We start from the raw sequence: 19,734 nt of genomic DNA, 5'->3' as shown, positions 1-19,734 counted from the left end.
GCATTACCATGATAGCACACTGATAATGTTTGTTATTGAATATCGATGGTGATCTTTGCTGAACTTCCCCCCTAACCTCCCCCCTTTTTTTTTTTAAAGACTAGATTATGTCATGGATGTTTGATATTCTTTATGTGCTCAATTTTTTGATGTTAGCTTTTGATTTGGTTACTCCTTTTCCATATTCTCTCTCTCTCTCTCTCAAATTATGTTTTAGGGCTGAATGAGGTATTTTATTAATCTAATTAGTATCTGGCTTGTGAATTTATTTTAGATCTGAACATATAATTTTGCTGTATGTTCTGCCTAGTGCAACACAATAGCTGTAAAAGGCTTGTTGCGACAGTTGTGTGGCCTGTAAATATTGTGCTAGCTCACAAGGACAGGTTTTTCCCTTCATTTGTTACTGTATTAGCAGCAATGATTAGGTTATTCAGAGCACGTGAACCAATCCCATCCCCCAATGAAGAAAGGAACTATTGCGACCATAGAGACAACTCTGAAGACATAGCTTGGATTGCACTGGGTAATTCATCTGTTTTGAAACTAATTAATAAAAAACGCTCTTTATTGGTTGAAATGGCAGAAGGGGAAAACTAAACTGTTTTTCTTGTAAAATAGATATTTGCTCAGGATTTTAAAAGAGCTGTGTCATAGTTTCTCAAGAATGTCTGAAATCTCTGCCTCCATCCTCCTAATGTATACCACATACTTTTTATTGCATACAGTTTATGTAGATTATGAGAAATTAAAATATGGATTGCCACAGGGGTGGTAAATCTTAAGAACAAGAATTGTGGTTTAAGTCCATTATTTATTTGATTGGAATTATTTAATTCCAAAATTTTTATTAAAACTGAAACCCTAATGAGGAAATAAAAGAAAGGCTTTGGGGTTTTTAATGACTATGTAGGTGTGAGATTTCAAAGCTCATATTTTATTTTGATTTTTGCTCTTTTTTCTTTAGTTTATAATGCTAGATACTTACCAGATGTGTACATTTCAGTCCATAAACTGTAAACAAAACTGAATTTCGAATAAGGGAAGCTTCAGTTAAGCTAGTTTAAGGGCTCAACTGGGTGACTTGGCTTTTTTCTCATTTTCTCTGTCTCTCTCTACTAACTTAAGATATAAACAATAGCTGCATAGGGAAGTGCCACTTGGCTTTAAAAACCTTCTCCCTCCTAAGTCTCTCTCAATTCAATTTCCCTGTCTTATCACTTGTCCTTCCAAAACCACTCCATCCATAAAGGTAGATAGCTGTCTCTTAAATCTAAACGTTCATTTTGGCTGGAAGGAGTTATTGACAAAGTTGATCACAGTGGTGAGTATTTGTTGGGTGACTCACTGACCACAACAGATACTTGCAAATCCGTTAGACCTATTAGAGCATCTTTTTTTTTGTTTTAGTGTCTGTAAAGAGATTTGTATAATCAGCCCTCCAAATGACAATTTCAAGGTTAGTTGTTAAAGGATATCGTTTGTCTGAAGGTCTTTTTTAAAACCAACTGCTGTTACATGTTTTAGATCTTGATAACTTTTTGTATTAAGCCACAGGAACATCCAAAGGCCTATGAATAAGATGAATAGGGTCTTCCAAGCACAAAGGCCAATGTTACATTGCTATCTGTGTATTTAAAAAAAAAAAATTGGGATTCTAGGCCTGGCTAATTGGAAATAGAGACCATTGCAGAAGCTGAAGATTGAGAGTTTGCTGCAAATGACTGACCATTAAAGAATTTGCTGCCAACTGAGACTTGTATAGCATTTAATCCTTCAGAAGGAAACTAGTTGTAGGCATGTTAAAGCAGTGAGCAATTCAGAAGTATGGAGGTGTTGCTCTAAAATAGCTAAGTCTGGCAAATATACATGTTTAACAGATTAGAAATGTTTATTTTAGTCTAGGACTTAACTTAACTTCTTTTCCTTGGTTAGTTATTGGGAGGGAGGGGAGTTGAAATACTGAGAAGCCTGATTTTGACCAGAGAAGAACCTGATTCAGGTCTCTCAGATTCCAGCACTAATACTTCAAATCCATAAATGTTTGTTTGAATTATTAGCTGGGGATAAAAGAGAAGTTTAATGATAATACTACAAGAGTTTAGTACAACCCTCTTTATTTGTGTTTGTACAATGCTGAGCTTATAGTCACCACTAAACAAATAATAAACAAGAATATAATATTAAATGGTGCAGTGTTCTTGACCCACACTTCGAGACGATTTATGTCCTTTCACTAACAGGGATTGGGGCAGGTACAGGCGAATCTTTGTTCTCCAGATTTTCAGCTTTCATTTAAAAGTCTCTAGCTGTTTGTGGTTATGAAGAAAATCTTCAAAATGTGAAGCAAGTGATAGAGATGTCCACCGGATTTTTCAGAGAGCCTGAAACAATAGCTCTGAGAGGTGTGAACTTCCCCATTCATTTCAAGCTCAGGGACAAGTGATGAGACTTTAAATGAAATACTGTTAACTACTTCACTGTTCTTTTTTAAATGCTTTAATGGAGAGGAAGGGTCGCATTATGAATCTCTATGCAGCGTTTCCAAAATGTATGTGGGGAGTGGCTAGGGAGCATGGAATATATGCAGATTAAGAGATCTAAGTCTCTAGAAGCATATGGTGAGGTTGCCGTGATGGTGCAACTGGTTTCATTTTTGTAAACTTGGGTGGAAGGGGTATCATCTTTCAGAAGTATGGGAAACACTGTCTTAAGTTATAGTTGTAAGTTGTGTCTATTTTAAATCTTCAGATTGTGATTCAAAATTTTAATATCTGAGGGGGGAAAACATGCTAATTTCTACACCTTCTGTTCCACAAGGTCGATAAATGGAAAGGTACACAAGATTCCATAAGGTAGGCTGTAAGCAAGTCTGAGAAACCATCAGAAACACTTCTTGACACATCAGGTTCTTAGGTCAGGATTTGATACTCGTCCAATATCATAAAAACTTAAGGGGGTGGCAGTATTAAATTTGCTATTAGAATCTATGTATCATCACATCAACCACATTAGTCCAAAACTCTCTGTGGATATGTTGAATAAGCTTGTAAAATATCTGAGCTATTACAGAAGAGATTTAACTGCCATTTGGCTATGTAGTGTTTTAATAGTTTTTCCTCTTCATATCACTTTACAAATATTAGCTACTTTTCATGATATACTTTTGAAGTAGATAAATATTATCCCCTTTTCAGAGGTGAGGAAACGGACAGTTGTTTGAGGCCACAGAGGGAGACCGTCAGAGCTAAATTTTAGTGCTCTCGAGTTCTTGATTCCACACAATACTACTTCAGAAAGTCATGTACTGTTTCTAGAACTCTGGCTTAATACAAATTCATATTTTCAGTTTAATATTTTTAAGTTTTCCTCATTTAAAAAAAATCAGAATCGGGTCATATGCTGAGGTATTTTGTGAGCAGTTTAGTTCAAGTTAGAAGAGTTCCACGTTAAAGATTGAATGTTTCTAGTCTGGTATCTGAAATGAGAACAGAAATCCTGATAAAAATATAATAGCTGAATGAATGCCTATACAAAGTTAATTTTAATTTCAACTAAGTCCTTTAAAAGTGGCTTTTCCTGCCTATTGGTGTACTAACAATAAGGTGGGTTATTACAGAATCTCTTACGTTGTGCAGGGGAGGGGAGCTCAGCGCTTCTGCCCTGTGGTGGGGCTAGGGGCTTCAGAGACGACTGTGGAGGAGCACAATTTAAAGGTCATCTCTCCCCGCCCCCCAACAGCTTGAGTCACATCCTCCACAGGCATTTCTACCCCTTACCCTCAGCTGCCCCTCCCTTCAGCTCCCAGGTGTTAACTCTGCAGGGAGAGGTAGCAGCAAAGAGCTTGGAGCTGCAGGGAGTACTCTTCAGGACATTCTGCGCCAAAAAAATAAAAATTCTGCACACAATATTTTAAAATTCTGCAAAATTCTGCTAATTTTATTTGTTAAATAAAGGTGGAGGCTCCAGCATGGCACTGGAGAGCGCAGGCCACTGGCTGCACTGAGGTGGAAGATCACTGTGCAGCTTCCCCCACCCCTCCCCAGACACGAACTCAGTGGTGAGGCTGCACCCAACCCTGACACAGTGCAAGGACTGAGTCTGCCCCAGTTATACCCCAGGGCCCTGCCCTTCTGTGCCAGGTGCACCAGGTGTGGGCAGGCAGGCTCAGCAGGACAGGATCCAAGTGTGGGGGGTCTTAGTGTGGGGGGATCCAGATGTGGGTTGAGAGGTGTCCTTTGTGGGACAGTCTGGGTGCGGGGAGGCTTGTTGCCTATATGAACAGGGGCTTGGTGTGTGTGTGTGTGGGGGGGGGGGGGTTCTGGTTGCAGTGGTAATGGGACTCTGCAGCGGGGTCCAGGTGAAAGTGGTTGAGGCACAAGAAGGGGGTCTGAGTGTGGGGGTATAGAGCTCCGCAGGGGAATATAGGTCTCTGGGGGGTCCAGATGCAGCTTGTTGGGGTTGGGTGTGGTGGTGGTGGATCTGGGTGCAGGTGGCTCATTGGGGTGAGCCAGGTGCAGTGGAGTGGGGCTAATTGGTGGGTGGGGAGGTTTGGAGTAGGGGGAGATGAGGCGGGAGGGTCTGGGTATGAGAGGGTCTGGATTCACAGGGATTGGTAAGATGGGAGATCAGTTCCCTGTATGGGGATTCCTCCCCCTGCAACTGAGGAGCGATGGGTGCAGGAAGTGGGGGGCTGGGGAAGTTTGTAGAGCTTCCTTCATCTGGGGGAAAAATCTGGGGGTGGGTCTGACTCAGCCCCAGATGCTATGCAGGGTAAGAGGAAGTCCCGTCCTGCCCAGCCGGGACTAGCAGCTGAGCCCAGTCCTGCCTCCTACCCCACAGTGATTTACCTCTCTGCGCCCCTGAAACATATTGCTGGGGAAGGTTGCATGACTGCTTTTTGGCTTCCCTTTGCTTCCCTGTCAGAAAGTCATTTTTATGCGGGGAAGCAAAGAAATCTGCAGGGGACATAAATTCTGCACATGTGCAGTGGTGGAGAATGCCCCCAGGAGGAAGGGAGGGGCTGCTGCTTTAGCTCTGCGGGGAGAGGCAGCAGCAAAAGCAGCAGCTCTCCCTGTAGCTTCCAGGTGTTTGCCACTGCCTCTTGCCACGGCCCCAGCTTCCAGCTTTCTGGCTCTAGCAGCTGCTGTGCAGGGAGGGGGCCTGGCCACACCATCGGACTGAAAGGGGCCAGTTAATCTTGGCAAAAATGGAGGGGGCACAGGACTGCACATGCCCCCCCCCATTCTTTGCCTCTGGCTTCTGCCCAGCGGGGATGGGGGTCTCTGTGCCTGCTGGGGCTCAGAGCTTCAGCAGGACTGGGGCTGAAGCCCCAAGACCCAGCAGAGGAGTCCTGCAGGGATGAAGCCCTGGAAGGTGCGCCCCCGCAGGGCTAAAGTCCCAAGCCCTGGAAGGCACACCCCTGCTCTCAAGCTTCTGAGGATTGTTGTACGCAGCTCGGAGGGTCAGTAAGTTTGGCCTCCCCTGACATAATCTGTTCTTAAAAACCTCCAATGACAGGAATTCCACAGCCTCTTTTGGAAGCCTATTCCAATGCTTAACTATCTTTATAATTAGAACGGTTTTTCCTAATATCCAACCTAGATCTTCCTTGTTAATAACTTTTTGTCCTGCTTTCTGCGGATATGGAGAACAGGTGATCACTCTCCTCTTTATAGCAGCCCTTAGTCTTCAAATATGCTATCAGTCTTTTTTTCCAAGACTAAGGAAAGGTTTAAAAAAATTGACAGGTTTATAGGCCAGGTTTTCTAAACTTTTTACCATTTGTGTTGCTCTTCTCTGGACTCTCTCCAATTTGCCCACCTTTTTCTTAATATATGGTGCCCAGAACTAGACCCAGTACTCCAGCTGAAGCCTCACCAATGCAGACATAACAGAACAATTACTTCCCAAGTCTTACAAACAACATTCCTGATAATACGCTACAGAATATTAGCCTTTTTGGGCTAAAGCAGGGTTTCTCAAACTTCATTGCACTGTGACCCCCTTCTGATGATAAAAATTACTACAAGACCCCAGGAAGAGGGACCGAAGCCTGAGCCCCCCCTGCCTTGGGGAGGGTGCCAAAGCTTGAGGGCTTCAGCCCTTGACGGTGGGGCTTGGACTTGGCCCCAGCAAGTTTGACAGCCCTGGCAACCCCACTAAAATGCGGTCAGGATCCACTTGGGGTCCCGACCCACAGTTTGAGAACCGCTGGGCTAGAGTGAGGAGAATCGTTAAAACCATTGGCTGGAAGATAAGGACATGCTTCTCCTTTTGCTGATGCACTACCAATTGTGTATCTGCTTATTGCAGTGGGAAAGAGAGGACTTCTGTATTTAAATACTCTTTGATATCCTTCACCGCATAATTATTTTTGCTTACTAGCATAATGCACAGAAAACATGTTACATTTTCTCTGGTTATTGCTTACGTAGTTTTTAGCATGAGTAAGGTAGGATAAGTAATTCTTATATTTAAGTGGTCTGTTTAAAATCTCTGAATCCAAGCACATTTAGACACCACAATAGACCTGTAAGCAGCTTACTTTTGGTAAGTCAACATCCAAGTAATCTAAAGCCATTTCTTGGCACTGTTGTCTATTTGGTTCTTTATTTCATCATATTAGATGCATCCCCAGAAGAATATTTGAGCTCCATAGCAAACTCTTTAACCCTACAGGAAATAGCAATGCACAATTATAAGTCCATCTTTTAAATTCTATTTTCAGTGTTTTTTACAAAATTGTAGTGAGAACATACAATTCTGTATGCAACTTGAGAAACCTTTGTTGCTGGTTGCTGAAGTTTAGTAACCAAAACACAATTTTAAACAAAAGTCTGCCAAACAATCATTAAAATATCAAAGTAAACACAAAATTAAACTTTTCTTCCTACCCTGGAAAATTAAGCATAAACATCCCGCAGTAAGTCATTATTCAGTGTTTCTTTACACTGCTCTAGGTGCTATAAAAATTAAAAATACAAACTTGATTAATTGGCTAGACAAAATATTGGCTCATATCAGAAACCGTATATAGACTAATGGTCTACAGTATGGATCCTTGATCAGTTTTTAGGTTTTGCAACTGGATATGTTTCCAGCCCCAAATTGCAGCAAATATTATTTTTATTCTGTAGAAACTTCTGAGTTGATCTGGGTCATTGAACAGTATTTCACAATATGTTATCATGCCATCAGTTTTTCAGCACTGTTCTCACTGATTTCACTTGGAGTTCTGCTTAAAAATTGATGGCATGATATGGCCCATATATATTTTTGTTAATTCACAATTATCAGAGTATAAAAGTTTATTCTTCATTTTCTAATTTAAACATGTAAGACCACCGAAGAAAGTGATTTCTTTGAGACCTAATCATATAATGAACATCAGGAAACATAAATACTTTGTGGTCTCTTAAAAAGTTCTTCTTAGCTCTGACCTGCCAATCAAATAATTCAGTTTTTATCAGTAATAAAAATAAAGTTTGCAATCCTGTTTGTTATATTTTTGACAGCCGTGATAAAACAATTTTCCTTCTGAGTTAATCTGGTCAGAGTGTTGTAGAATTCCATAAGGTGTGATGTAATTACCTTTTCAGGAATGAGGCTTTATGGCTCACTCAAGATGGAATGGTTGAATAACAGAAAGGATATATTTTAAGAAGGGATGAAGCCCAGTGATATCTGAGTGATAAGGGTAACAATGTGCACGGTCCAGGAATAGGGAGTTATGGAGCACAGGAGGCAGGGAGCTCATTTTTATGATGATCACCACCACTATCTTTTGGAGTCTTTTGCTTTTGAAAGGCACACTTTTTTCCAGGATAAGATAGCCTGCCACTGAGCCAGCATCTGAGAACATTGATACCTTCCACAATTTAAGATTATACATATAAAGTATTCTGCTCTTTCAAGCGTCTTGTGTAGACCTAATTTTGAAGTGTGTGTAGGGAGGGGAGAAGGTGTTTGGAGCATCATCCCAAAAGCATTTTAGGTCTGACAGTATCTATTATTAGGATTTGACAGCGAACACTCCAGAGAAGTGATTTTTCCAGTTAAGGGACTTTGCCAACTGCTAAATGAATTTCACCATCAAGCAAGTATAATGGGAAAAAAATGTTACTGATGTAAATGATTCTCAAAATGCATCAGATTGATCAAGGAAAGAGTTTTTTTCTATAAGATTGATAATACTAACAGCAGCTGATTTTTACGACACTCATCTTTCCTGCCCCACTTGTCCGAGTCCAGAAAAAAAAAGGGTAAAACTTTGGCAGAGGTTTAAAAATAATGCTATAGCTTTTAAGAATGCCTGTTTGTTTGAAAGATTAATAGTATCCCACAATGTGTGTACTATCAAATGTGTTTACAATCAATTGTTAATTTATTTTCCCAACAGGTAATTAAATGTGTGGATCCAACATTATTGTAATTTACATTACAGCAGCACCTGCTAGTTCCATCATAGTTCAGTTTTCGTCCGTTCCCATTATATTTTTAGGAGGATTTATAGCTGAGTTAAATAGAAAATCTAAATGGGGGAGTGAATTGATTTTCTTAATTTGTTTTCAGTTGGTCCAAATCTAGGGTTTTTCCTTTATTGAATGTACAAGTCTATGGACACAAAATGCTAATCAAAATTACAAACTAAAAGGGGGGGGGGAGTAAGCATGTCCTTATGAGTAAACCGAGAAATACCAAGATAAGTGCCTAGAGAAGAAAGTCAATATTATTAAGAGATGTAGTTCAAAAACAGGTTGTGCTATAAGACACCAAAGAATCAGCCTGTGAGCTGCTTCTACATCTGGAATTCTGTAGTTACTGTTGGTTGTGACTGTAGGAAGGGTATACCATGGTCTTGGAGAAGTAGCTAAATGACTATTGGGAGATTACATTAAGAGGAAAGATTCATGGATTTGGATTTTTTGGTAGGAAAAGAGATGACTTAATTTGTTTTGGGAAAGGTCTAGGGAACATTTGAAAAATAAAAAAGCCGAAGAATTTAGGAGTAAATTGTCAGAATTGCTTCAGGGCAATGGTGACGCACCTGTGAATTAAGTTACTGATGAGGTGACCTGAACCACAGTGTATAAATAAATGCAAAAGACCTCTAGACTTGTTTCAACAAGGTGTTTGGAGGATTGATGGAAAAGTGGAGTTCAGATATACCAGAAAGACCCATGTAGCTCAAGATACCTGCTCTTTCTCCTGTTAGGATTCAAACAGCAGATGCTATTGGGTATAGAATTGGCTGCTATAAATAGTCTAGTGGCTGGAGTAGGTACTGTATCCTCTTATTGCCTTGAATGCGTACCCTTGGGATATAGGAGTGGATGGGAGGGCTCCATGTAGTGGGAAAGGACTCTCACGTTTTTCTTACATACAATCAGTGATTTACTGAATTGTGCAGTATATCTAATGTTTCACTTCGCAATTCTGTAATATTTAAAGCATACATTGTAGTCAGGTTAATTTAGTCAGATGAAATAATTTTATATAATTCCTTTGGATTTTCTTCAACAATTTGCAGATGCCTTTTTCGCTACTAGATTTGGTCTATGAATTTTGTTATTTAAAAAAAATATCCTGGAACTTTGGAAATAATTTTTATAATATATTCCAACTCACTCTACATTCATTTTACATGAGATTCATCTCTGATGTGAATATAAATTAAGCTCTGGATATAGGAATCTCCTCTGTATAAGAGTATAACAAGAACAGCTTTGGGCTTGCTTTGTAAAGAAAAACTGAGAACAAAGAGAAAATTCAATACAACATGGGGAGGGAAGGGAAAGTCAAGGTCACATCTTATAGTATTGCTTCATTTTTGTTCAGCAAGTGGAAATAAGTTGCAAATTTCATCTGAAAACCTTTTTGTTCCACATCAATTTATAAGAATGCAGTAGATTGTGAAATGTCTTGTTTCTTTGCTTTATTCTATTTTTTTGGGTGTTGCTGAAAGTAGTAACTTAACAAGTATAGGCTACAGGTAATTTTATCTTAATTTGCACTCTGCGTCCTTGGAGTTTGCAGTGTTCTCACTTTAAGAGCTCTTTGAAGCTTGTTTCACATGGCAAGTTGACTCAGTTCAATAACTAAATGTTTCATATCTTCAAATACTGTCTTTTCATTCCTTTATAAAAGTGATTGTTTGCTAATTCCTAATATTAAGTAAATGCAGTCTAATTTTGTTTCCGATCTGTGCCCTTAGTGTTCCTGACCACATCCTACTCTGTTAATGCTTTTTCTTTTTGTATCTATATAAATGTAATTACCTCCCATATAAAAGGTATGTTTCCGATGCTGATTTTTATTTATTTATTTATTTTTAATCTGGAACAATTTATAAACAGGAGGGGGACGACCGTTCTAAAACATGATCACATAAAACACTGGAAACCATTCTCATTGTTCTGTCATGAGAGGCTTATTTCTTGCATGGAAGTGCATTGTTTCTGCTAGATTGGATTTGTAAAATGCATTTCAACTGCATTTTGATTCACTACAGACTTGTTTTATTTTCTGTGATAAATTAATCCTGGATTAATTGGGTGAGGCAAGGTACAAGGAACAGTTCAGACGGCCACAGAAAATGTTTCTACCTGACGTGATTGTGATATGTTGTCTGGACAGTGATTTGACAAGTCGTCTTTATTTTGAATACTGGCATATTTTAAAATTTGATTTGTACATTTTAATGTAACATCCCTTTTATCAGTGAAAAGAGAGAGGCCCCTCTCAGGTTCTCTGAATAGTAGCAATAAAACACAAAACAAGCCTAGCAAATCTGCAGTTGCAACAAAGAACGGATTCTGGAGGCCTCTTGATTAAGTTCATGATGCACTGCTTTAGTTTTATTGACCATTAAATTTCAGCATTGCAGGAATAACAAAGAAGGTGAAGAAAGCTGAGTGGCGAACATTTATGGGAAGCAAAAATAATGAAGGGGCCAACCTTGAGCTATAGAGATTAGCGAGAAAGGCAAAAATATACAGCCTTTACTAGCATTTGTAGAGTATCTTCTTTGTGAAAGAAGCTGTTGCTGGGTGTTAATTACAAGGATAAAATAGCTGGAAATAACCATAGCAAACACAGTAGTCAGAGAAAGAGTGAGCACAAATGAAAATGGAACAGTTAAAATTGTGGAGATTTGTTGAGAAGCACTGCCAAATTTAGGAATGACATCATAAAAAGAAATCAGTAAAGTATGTAATAAAAAGGAAAAAAAACAAGATTAATAAGACTTTTAATTATCGCTTCTAAAAATTTTTTTGTATTATAGCAAGTACTTAAAGAAATATTTGTTTACGCTGAATGACCGAAGATAAACAAGCTTTTCTTTTGATTATGGTGATTAAAAACCACTTTCTCCCAAAAGCAAAGTGTTTGCAGGGGTAGACGAAATATGTACTTCATATTCAAATCCTTACTTTGTGGGATCTGTAAATTGTTGAGAAATATCTGGTAGAACTTTTTTCCACTTGGAAAACCTAAAAGCTATGTAAACAAATGTATGTAAACCTAAAGCTATTAAAACAAAAAAAAATCCTAGATAAGTGTAAACTCTGTCACTTGACAGTGCTGATTTTAGGAATGTTCTAACTTGAGAACCATGTACACGTTCTGCTATGCATAGCTATCCCCTATACATAGCTATTCTATGTGGACCATACCTTGGTCCTAGTGAAGTCCAAGGGAATCAGGATTTTGCCCTCTATGGTACTTTACGTGAAGCGATGTCTGCTGTATCTGTAAATGAACATGTAAGGGCTAGACTCTGGCTTTTTCCAATGTATATGCTCAAAAAGCGTTAGTAAATTGAATTGAAGGATGTTATAAAGTTGAAGGTGTTCACACTGCCTGGACTCTCCATGTGCTAGTGTCAGGTGACACAGCATCTTAGAATATGCATTCTTCTCCATTCAGTTAACTTGTTCTGGTGGCATGATTGATTGGTGTCTGCCTTGCAAGATTGTCTAGAATAGGGGCATAAAATGATGTCTCTGCACTATTAATTTGAGCCAGCTGTTTATGGAGATGGAGGGGTAAAAAGAGACAGAATTTGATCCTTATAGTTTTGAATAAAACGTAACATCCTGGCTTTGTAAGAGAGTCCAAGGGAGGAGAAATGGGGATAAAAAAGAAACAACCTTATAAATCCAACTTTCATGTTTGGACTAAAATGAAGTAATGCAATAAATATTATTGCACTTTTACCATCTGTAGTTGTTGTTTTGTCTGTTTACAGAATTATGGCACGGCATTAAATATTGTGTGTATGTATATATTATAAATCTAGATACACATTGAAGGGCTGTCTTGTTGATGATATTTAACTGTATCCTATTCCCCAAAAAATGAATTGTATTTAATTAAGGATTTCAGCACACTAGTTTTTTGTAACCTCACATTACCAACAAAAAAGGTTGCCATTAACATGGCATTATCTTTAAAATAAAAGCAGCCACAAAGAGTCCAATCCAGTACCCACTTAAGTCATTAGTCTGCCGTTGAGTACATCTGGTGTTGAATCAGGGTTATAATGAAATTCTAAATGTTAATGCAAGTAACAACGTTTCAGTGAGCAAAATAATCTCTCAAACCAAAGAAGCATTTCTGTATTATACGCCACTTGTGTGATGGACATATCTCTAGGCAGTTTTCCACTTGTCTGGACAGATAAGTCTAACCTTAGGTATATTTTTGCCCAGCAAACAGTGTTTGTCCATGATTCATTTGAAATGTGTGCTTGTGAATTTTACTGATATAATTAAGCCACTGTACCTTTTTATTTAGTAAGCACCTCTGCCAAGGCAGTTTGCTGAACAGTAATACAATACATGTTACGACTCTGTCTTAATTTGTTTGCTCAACTCTTTTGGAATAATAATTCTATTGGCATCTTTCTACAGCCAAGTGTGTGTAGTAGTAGAGAATATATTAGTTATTATTTCATATCCCAAAGAATCCATTGCAAGGGCAATATAAAGTTCTGCCGTCCCTGATGCATCAATCTGGAACTGCTGAGTCAGCCAGACACACAATGAAAATGGCTGACTGAAGTACCACTGAAATTGCAATAGAATTTGATTAGAGTTACTCCGCGTCCTCACTTCCTGTTTCCATCTTGCATTTCTCAGAGCAAAAGAGCAACTTAGGCTTTGGCTACATGATCAGTTATGTACCATTTTAACTAAATCCGTTTAGAAGCTGATTTAGTTAAATCAGTGCAGTCTCTTTGAGTGGGTACACTAACTTCAGTTCAGGAGTGCCTCACATTGATTTGCGTTCTGTCACTAAGGAATCAAACTGGGCAAAATTGAAGTAAATCTGGATATAGAGTAACTGTTACCAAAGTTATGTGGTGCAGTTTGATTGGTGCTTCTGTCTGCTGCTTGCATTGTGAGTTACTGACCCAGTCATTCCGGACAGCTTGGAGATTTAGTTACATTGGTACAACTTTCTTTTGTAGATAGTCCATAGAGATTCAAATAGTACAACTTGTAGGATGCATATCAATCCGCTCATTTTGGCCTCCAGTAGGTTACTTCAGTCTCTCTATAAAATAACAGATATATAGAGGATGACTTGTTATAAGGAACATCATAAAGTCATAACTTATTGCAGATACAGTGCATCATTCTGGTATTCTGATACTTTAAAAAGTTAAATTAAGAACACTTTAAAATTAAACAAGACACTTACATCTACCAAATTACTAAAATAGATTAAATCTTTAATTGTGTAGTAGCCAATTCAGAGGATCTAAACATGTGCACGATGACAAGGCCCATAATTAAGGCACTCACAAAATTTTCTAGTTTATGCAGATTTCCATAGATCGGAGCCCAGGAATATTTTAAGTGACTTATAGATATTCAAATATGCAGAATATTAATGTATAACTTAGTAGGTTTCTTAGGTGCTCTGCATAATGATTTAATGCTTTTAACTGTAAAAGTTGAAAGGGCAGGATTGCTGTGTATACAGCAGTGTAAATGAATTAAGACTTGCTGATATGTTTACGTGTTATTGCAGCATACTGGAATTATACCCCTTAACATTACATTTTTAGTGCAGGGACATTTAAGCCCTTTCTATGCTAGGTTTGTTTGTCAAAATTTTCCCACTGGCTAATCTCTATCCATGAAGCCCGTGTTTAAATTATCAGGCATTTTCGTGTCAGTTACTTCATAATATTCCAGTCAATTTTCTTGTGCTGTACTATTTAGCTTTCTTTAGTATAAACAACCACCTTTACAGCTCACTGTCTGTGACTTGAAGAGGCACATCTTACTAAAGAAATTTAACACATCATTTTTCACATAGATTGAGTTCGGTAGCAATGCTTCTCACTTTTTAAAACAAAATATGTTGGATTTAGTTGTTGCAGTGGGTATAAAAGTCTACTGTTATTCCTCTATTATATATTCTTTACTAAATATGCAATTACACAACTATTCTTCTGTTTTTTTAACCCATTTGTATTTTTTATGATGAACATGTTCTGTATTTTTGTATATCAGTGCCTAAAGATATGTTGCTATGTCCTATTTAGGCAGCGCTAACTAACTGGCCTGGTTTTTTTAAGGTGCTGAGGTCCTCTTGTTTTCATAGGCATTCAAATTTGAAAATGTTGGCCTTTGCTCTTAGGGAGACTATTAGGATAGTAAATTGAGAAAATTAATGTTTGTACTCAATTCCTGTTGACATTTGTAATCTGTGGGAATTGTTTCATAAAGGATTACTTTATCTTTTTCTTATTCATTATTGTATTTAATAATGAAATTGCTTTCTGCATATTAGGTAACCATGAATTTAAGAAGAATTTAAATGGTCTCTCCACTTATCAGTATAATTAATCCCTTTGTCATTTATGTCACTTTTTGATACTTCAATTTGAAAATTGAGGGAGAAGTAGTATGACAGAATATAGTCAAGTAAAATGTCTATTGTCTTGATTTTATTTATTGACTTTAGTGCTGGTGAAAAGTTCCAGATTGACTGATGTTTTCTAATTATTCACTGAACAGGTTAAGTGCAGCAGGGGCAGTGTAAGCATCCCTAAATTACCCCATATGGAGCTTCGGTTTTGTTTTAGAAGAACCACTTGTACAGAATAGAACAGAGGTGTCAGTAGTGGTCATAATTTTGTGATGCAGTTGTCTGTTCTATCAGCAGTGGACAGATATCGCACATTTAGTTCACTTAAGCCGCTAAACAACAATCAGAATCTAACATGGGTTGCATATAACTCATTGAATGGAGAGGTCTAAAAGTGCACATACTATTTTACCATTGGTCTGGATTGTCTTGCTCCAGTCCTCCAGAGTTTGGTTTTCATACCATACTTTGTCTTCCAGACAAGCTATTCTTTAGAACTGTTTACAGTAACATGGCAGTACACTAGTGGAGTACTTCAGTAACTCATGCTTTCCTTTTTTCCTCTTCCCCTTTGGGTTGTTTTCTTCTATTTCATTATATATGCACAATACTCTTTTGGTGGCTTCCTCCCTCTTTCTCCCACTTCCTGCAACCAGAGGGATCTGTGCTCCTTATAGAAGTAGGAGGTGGGTGATGCCTTTTGGTAATTCCTTGCTGTGTTTTTCTTGTAAAGACGAGGTCTGGAAGCCTCCTTAAGTGTGCTACACTTGGGGCTACCACAGGACTATGGAGAGAAGGCAGCCAGTTTAACAGGATCTGCACACCAAGTTTTCTGTCACAAGGCATTAGCCCCAACTAGGGAGTGTTTCTGTCTCAAGAAGTATTGCAACCTCCATGTCCCCCTCTACTCTCTCTGTTAATGACTTGTACTTTCCCTCCCAATCTCATGAGGACTCCCAGATTGGGAACCGCTGCCTTATAGCTTTAGGCATTATAACTTACTGAAAGAAAACGTTGGCCAGAAGAATGCGCTTATTGAGAGTGGTGATTTGCTGCCTGAGCTTCCATATTGTTATAACAGCTTAGAAAGCACAGTTTGATTTGAAACCATCGTGTCCTATAAAAGATCTCAAATGTGAAATATTGATAGAAGTATTTTCTGGTTTGGAAAGTGCTACAGATAAAAAAGCTAACCTTTAATTTTCCTGCTAAAATGGCTGTGGAGACCAACTTCATTTGCACATGATTAACCATTTATGGAATGCTAAATCTTATGTCAGAATGTATTTAATTAAATGGTCAGTGCTACTAGTCCTCACTTTCATGAGCATTAAATTCATTCATAGATTAACAAAAGATTTGAGATCTGTGTGAGAAAGCAGTCTGTTGGACCTTTAGTCAGCCGTTACTCTGTAATGACTGAGGGTAGGGACCCCTCAGTCTGCCCAAAAGCAGGTGATTTAGTTATAACACCAGCAGAGTGCTCCTAAACCTAAGCCTCGTAACTCAAAGCCACTAAAGGAGCAAAAGACTGAGACTTTTTGAGGCGGATTTTTGCTGCTGTTCGTGGCAAAACTGAATATTTCATGATGAAAAAGCAATAAATTTGGCACACTGTTTTGTAGATAAAATACAATTAAAAACAAACCCCATAGGATGCTGTATGAGAATTTAGACAGTGAGAGCATATGGACATTTCTGCTACAGTGGTGGGGTGGATGGGTGGACAAATCAACAGTTTCAGTGAATTTTAATGCACATGTAAGCACGTGTGGAAAGCACTGCCTTGATTCAAATAAAATGTGAGCAGGTGTTACACAGGTGCACCCAGCTCTGCCAGTCCACCTCCATCCTGGCTTCCCCCTGCTATTCATGTCCCAAGCCTCTCCTAAACGGGGATTGCCAGTCATGCCAAACGTCTGTGGTTTTGTCCAGAAATTTGCACTGGAGACCAAACAACTGATATTTGTGACCTAAGTTGGACCTGAACTCTGGTTTCTGGAAATTAGACAGTGTAATTGTGCATCGTCACTACAGAAATAACATAAGCATACATATGGATTCCTGCACATGTGTACACAGTATTTAATTTCAAAATTTACTAAGTTGGATTCATTTCCGTGATTCAAAGGGAAAGATCAAACCTTTGTAGAGGAGATGTCCTCCTGGATGTACTTGATATAGTCAGCAGTTCTGTAGAACCTCAGAGTTACAAACACCTTAGGAATGGAGGTTGTTCGTAACTCTGAACAAAATGTTATGGCTCTTTCAAAAGTTTACAATTGAGCATTGACTTAATACAGCTTTGAAACTTTACTATGCAGAAGACAAATGCTGCTTTCCTTTTCTTTTTTCTTTTTAAGTAGTTTGTTTAACCTGGTACTATACTGTATTTGCTTTTTTTATTTTGTCTCTGCTGCTGCCTGATTGTATACTTCCAGTTCCAGATTAGGTGTGTGGTTAACTGGTCGGTTCGTAAATCTGAGGTTCTACTGTAGTAGGTAAAAACATTTTCAGATAATGTGGTTTTGAAGTTAATGGTATTCCTAACACTACATTTTCCAAATGCTTGTCAGAGCTGACATCTGTAGAGATGCGACTATATTCTCCTTCTTTAGTTAGTATTGCAAGTTGTATAATATTTAATTACTAATTCAGTTCAGAGTGTCTAGGACATTTAAGCATCTTTCAAAAAGAACATTACCCTTTATCATGCTAAAACTTTTACCATATATCTAATGTCTAGCTATTATTATAATTTGGGCCTGGTCCCCACTATGTCCCCACTTCGGACTAAGGTACGCAAATTCAGCTACGTTAATAATGTAGCTGAATTCGAAGTACCTTAGTCTGAACTTACCGCGGGTCCAAACGCGGCACGGAGGCTCCCCCGTCGATGCCGCGTACTCCTCTCGCCGAGCTGGAGTACCGGCATCGACAGCGAGCACTTCCGGGATCGATCCGGGATCGATTTATCGCGTCTTAACCAGACGCGATAAATTGATCCCAGAACATCGATTGCCTGCCGCCGGACCCTCTGGTAAGTGAAGACGTACCCTTGGTTAAACAAATACATTTTGCATGGAAAATAGTTACATGAATGTACCATAAAAAGCATGGCATTTTTATAGGCAGGCAGAGAACATTCATTATGTATTTAGAAGCTACAGATCAAGAAATAGTGATAGTATCTTCATGTTTTAGTGGAAGTTAGTCAAAATACTCTCCTTCTGTGTAGCACTACTTATTTCATGACTGGTTGTGTGCCCAGCACCACAGAGGGACTCCATACCTCTATAACAGTGAGTTTAACAATGTGAGCAGGAGTTAGGTAAGTCTACTTGGAGTCCTTTAAAAAAATTCAAAAAGAAAGCATACATACCAGGGGGATCAGCTCTGCAAACCCACTGATGACAGTACTCACATGCACAAGGATTAGGATTCACAGGATCTGCCATATGTGTACACTAACTACAGTAGAACCTCAGAGTTACAAACACCAGAGTTACAAACTGACCAGTCAACCATACACCTCATTTGGAACTGAAAGTACGCAATCAGGCAGCAGCAGAGACAAAAAAAGCAAATACAGTACTGTTAAACTACTAAAAAAAAAAGGGGGGGGGGGAGGGGACCCACATTTTTCTTCGGCATAGTAAAGTTTCAAAGCTGTATTGAGTCAATGTTCAGTTGTAAACTTTTGAAAGAACAACCATAGTGTTTTGTTCAGAGTTACGAACAACCTCCATTTTTGAGGTGTTCATAAGTCTGAGGTTCTAATTTATTTTTAAATGATTGCTATAACTGATGGAAGGAAAACTTTTTTTATTTTGTCAGTATGCTTACTTTTTGCATTTAACTGCACTTTGTATACAGTCATATTCGCTGTTCCCCCTGTAGAGTCACTTAGTCTCTCCTGTTTGTATAATAGTATGGCTCTTTAATATAGCAACAAGAGAAGAATTAACTTTAAAAAATAGGCAAATGTAATTGTAAAACTACTAAAATTACATCTGGCAGCAGTCTCCCATTTAATGTCTGAAATTACTTTAAACTTGCATTTGAAGTTGACTAGATTTAATAGTAATTGATTGTTTAAATAACATTCTAAAATTAATTCTCTCAAGGCACTGATATTAATTAACTGTAATCCATTCCTTTATGAACAGATTAAAAACAATTGAAGCACTTTTCCCTTTAAAAATCTTCATATTTGACCCCTTGTCAGGATTGGTTAATGTAACATACTTCTAAGTGACTTATCTTAAACGTAGACACACATACATGACTATTTAAATTCCACAAGTGTTCATAGCTATGTAGTATTCACTATGCTTTCTGCATAACATGCTGTCGGTGACCGTTGCAAAAACTGCACATTTACTAATAACAGTCTTATAACTCTCTTCCTAATTTTTAGTAGCATCAGTGAAATGAAACCTGATTGTTTACTTCGGTGTTTCTCTTTAAAACCTTTATTTAGGGTTCTAGTAAACTAGAACCTGGAGTTGTAGGCTTTTGGCTCGACTTCATTAGCAGCTGTGGATCCTAAATATGTTTAGGACAGAAGAATATTCAGCCTTGTGTAGGCTGAATGTTCACAGCTCGTGAACATTTTGCTTCCTTCCATTTTGGTGTGTGAAAGATGGTTCATGTTTTATTATGGCTAAGTTGAGGTTTTGCTTAGCGATCCGTTGCACTGAATGAAGTGAAATACATTGGGAGTGCTCTTGAGGCATACTTGAGGCAACACAGCTACAACTGATTTTTTTTTTTTTTTTAAAGGACAGATACCTGAGTGTGTGTTGGCTGCATCTAATTGTACTATGGAATGAAGAATAGAAA

The 19,734-nt window shown here is 38.3% G+C and overlaps 1 protein-coding gene across 9 annotated transcripts in view; it reads left to right on the top strand.

Annotated features, from left to right (window-relative positions):
* PRKCZ (protein kinase C zeta) overlaps positions 1 to 19,734 on the top strand; it is a 168,304-nt gene that overhangs the window by 39,174 nt on the left and 109,396 nt on the right. The window contains exon 2 of one of the 9 annotated variants that reach the window (XM_065575099.1): positions 416 to 526. The exons of 7 other annotated variants lie outside the window; for them this stretch is intronic. In XM_065575099.1, the coding sequence (XP_065431171.1) occupies positions 421 to 526 (106 nt within the window). In that variant the 5' untranslated portion in view covers positions 416 to 420. Of the gene's footprint in view, positions 1 to 252; positions 527 to 19,734 lie in introns of those variants that run through there. One more of the 9 variants, XM_042852826.2, reaches the window with a different exon arrangement.

This window comes from Chrysemys picta, chromosome 21 (genome assembly GCF_011386835.1).
Source record: "Chrysemys picta bellii isolate R12L10 chromosome 21, ASM1138683v2, whole genome shotgun sequence".
NCBI classification, from domain to species: Eukaryota; Metazoa; Chordata; order Testudines; family Emydidae; genus Chrysemys; species Chrysemys picta.
This window is presented reverse-complemented; position numbering and strand designations above follow the sequence as displayed.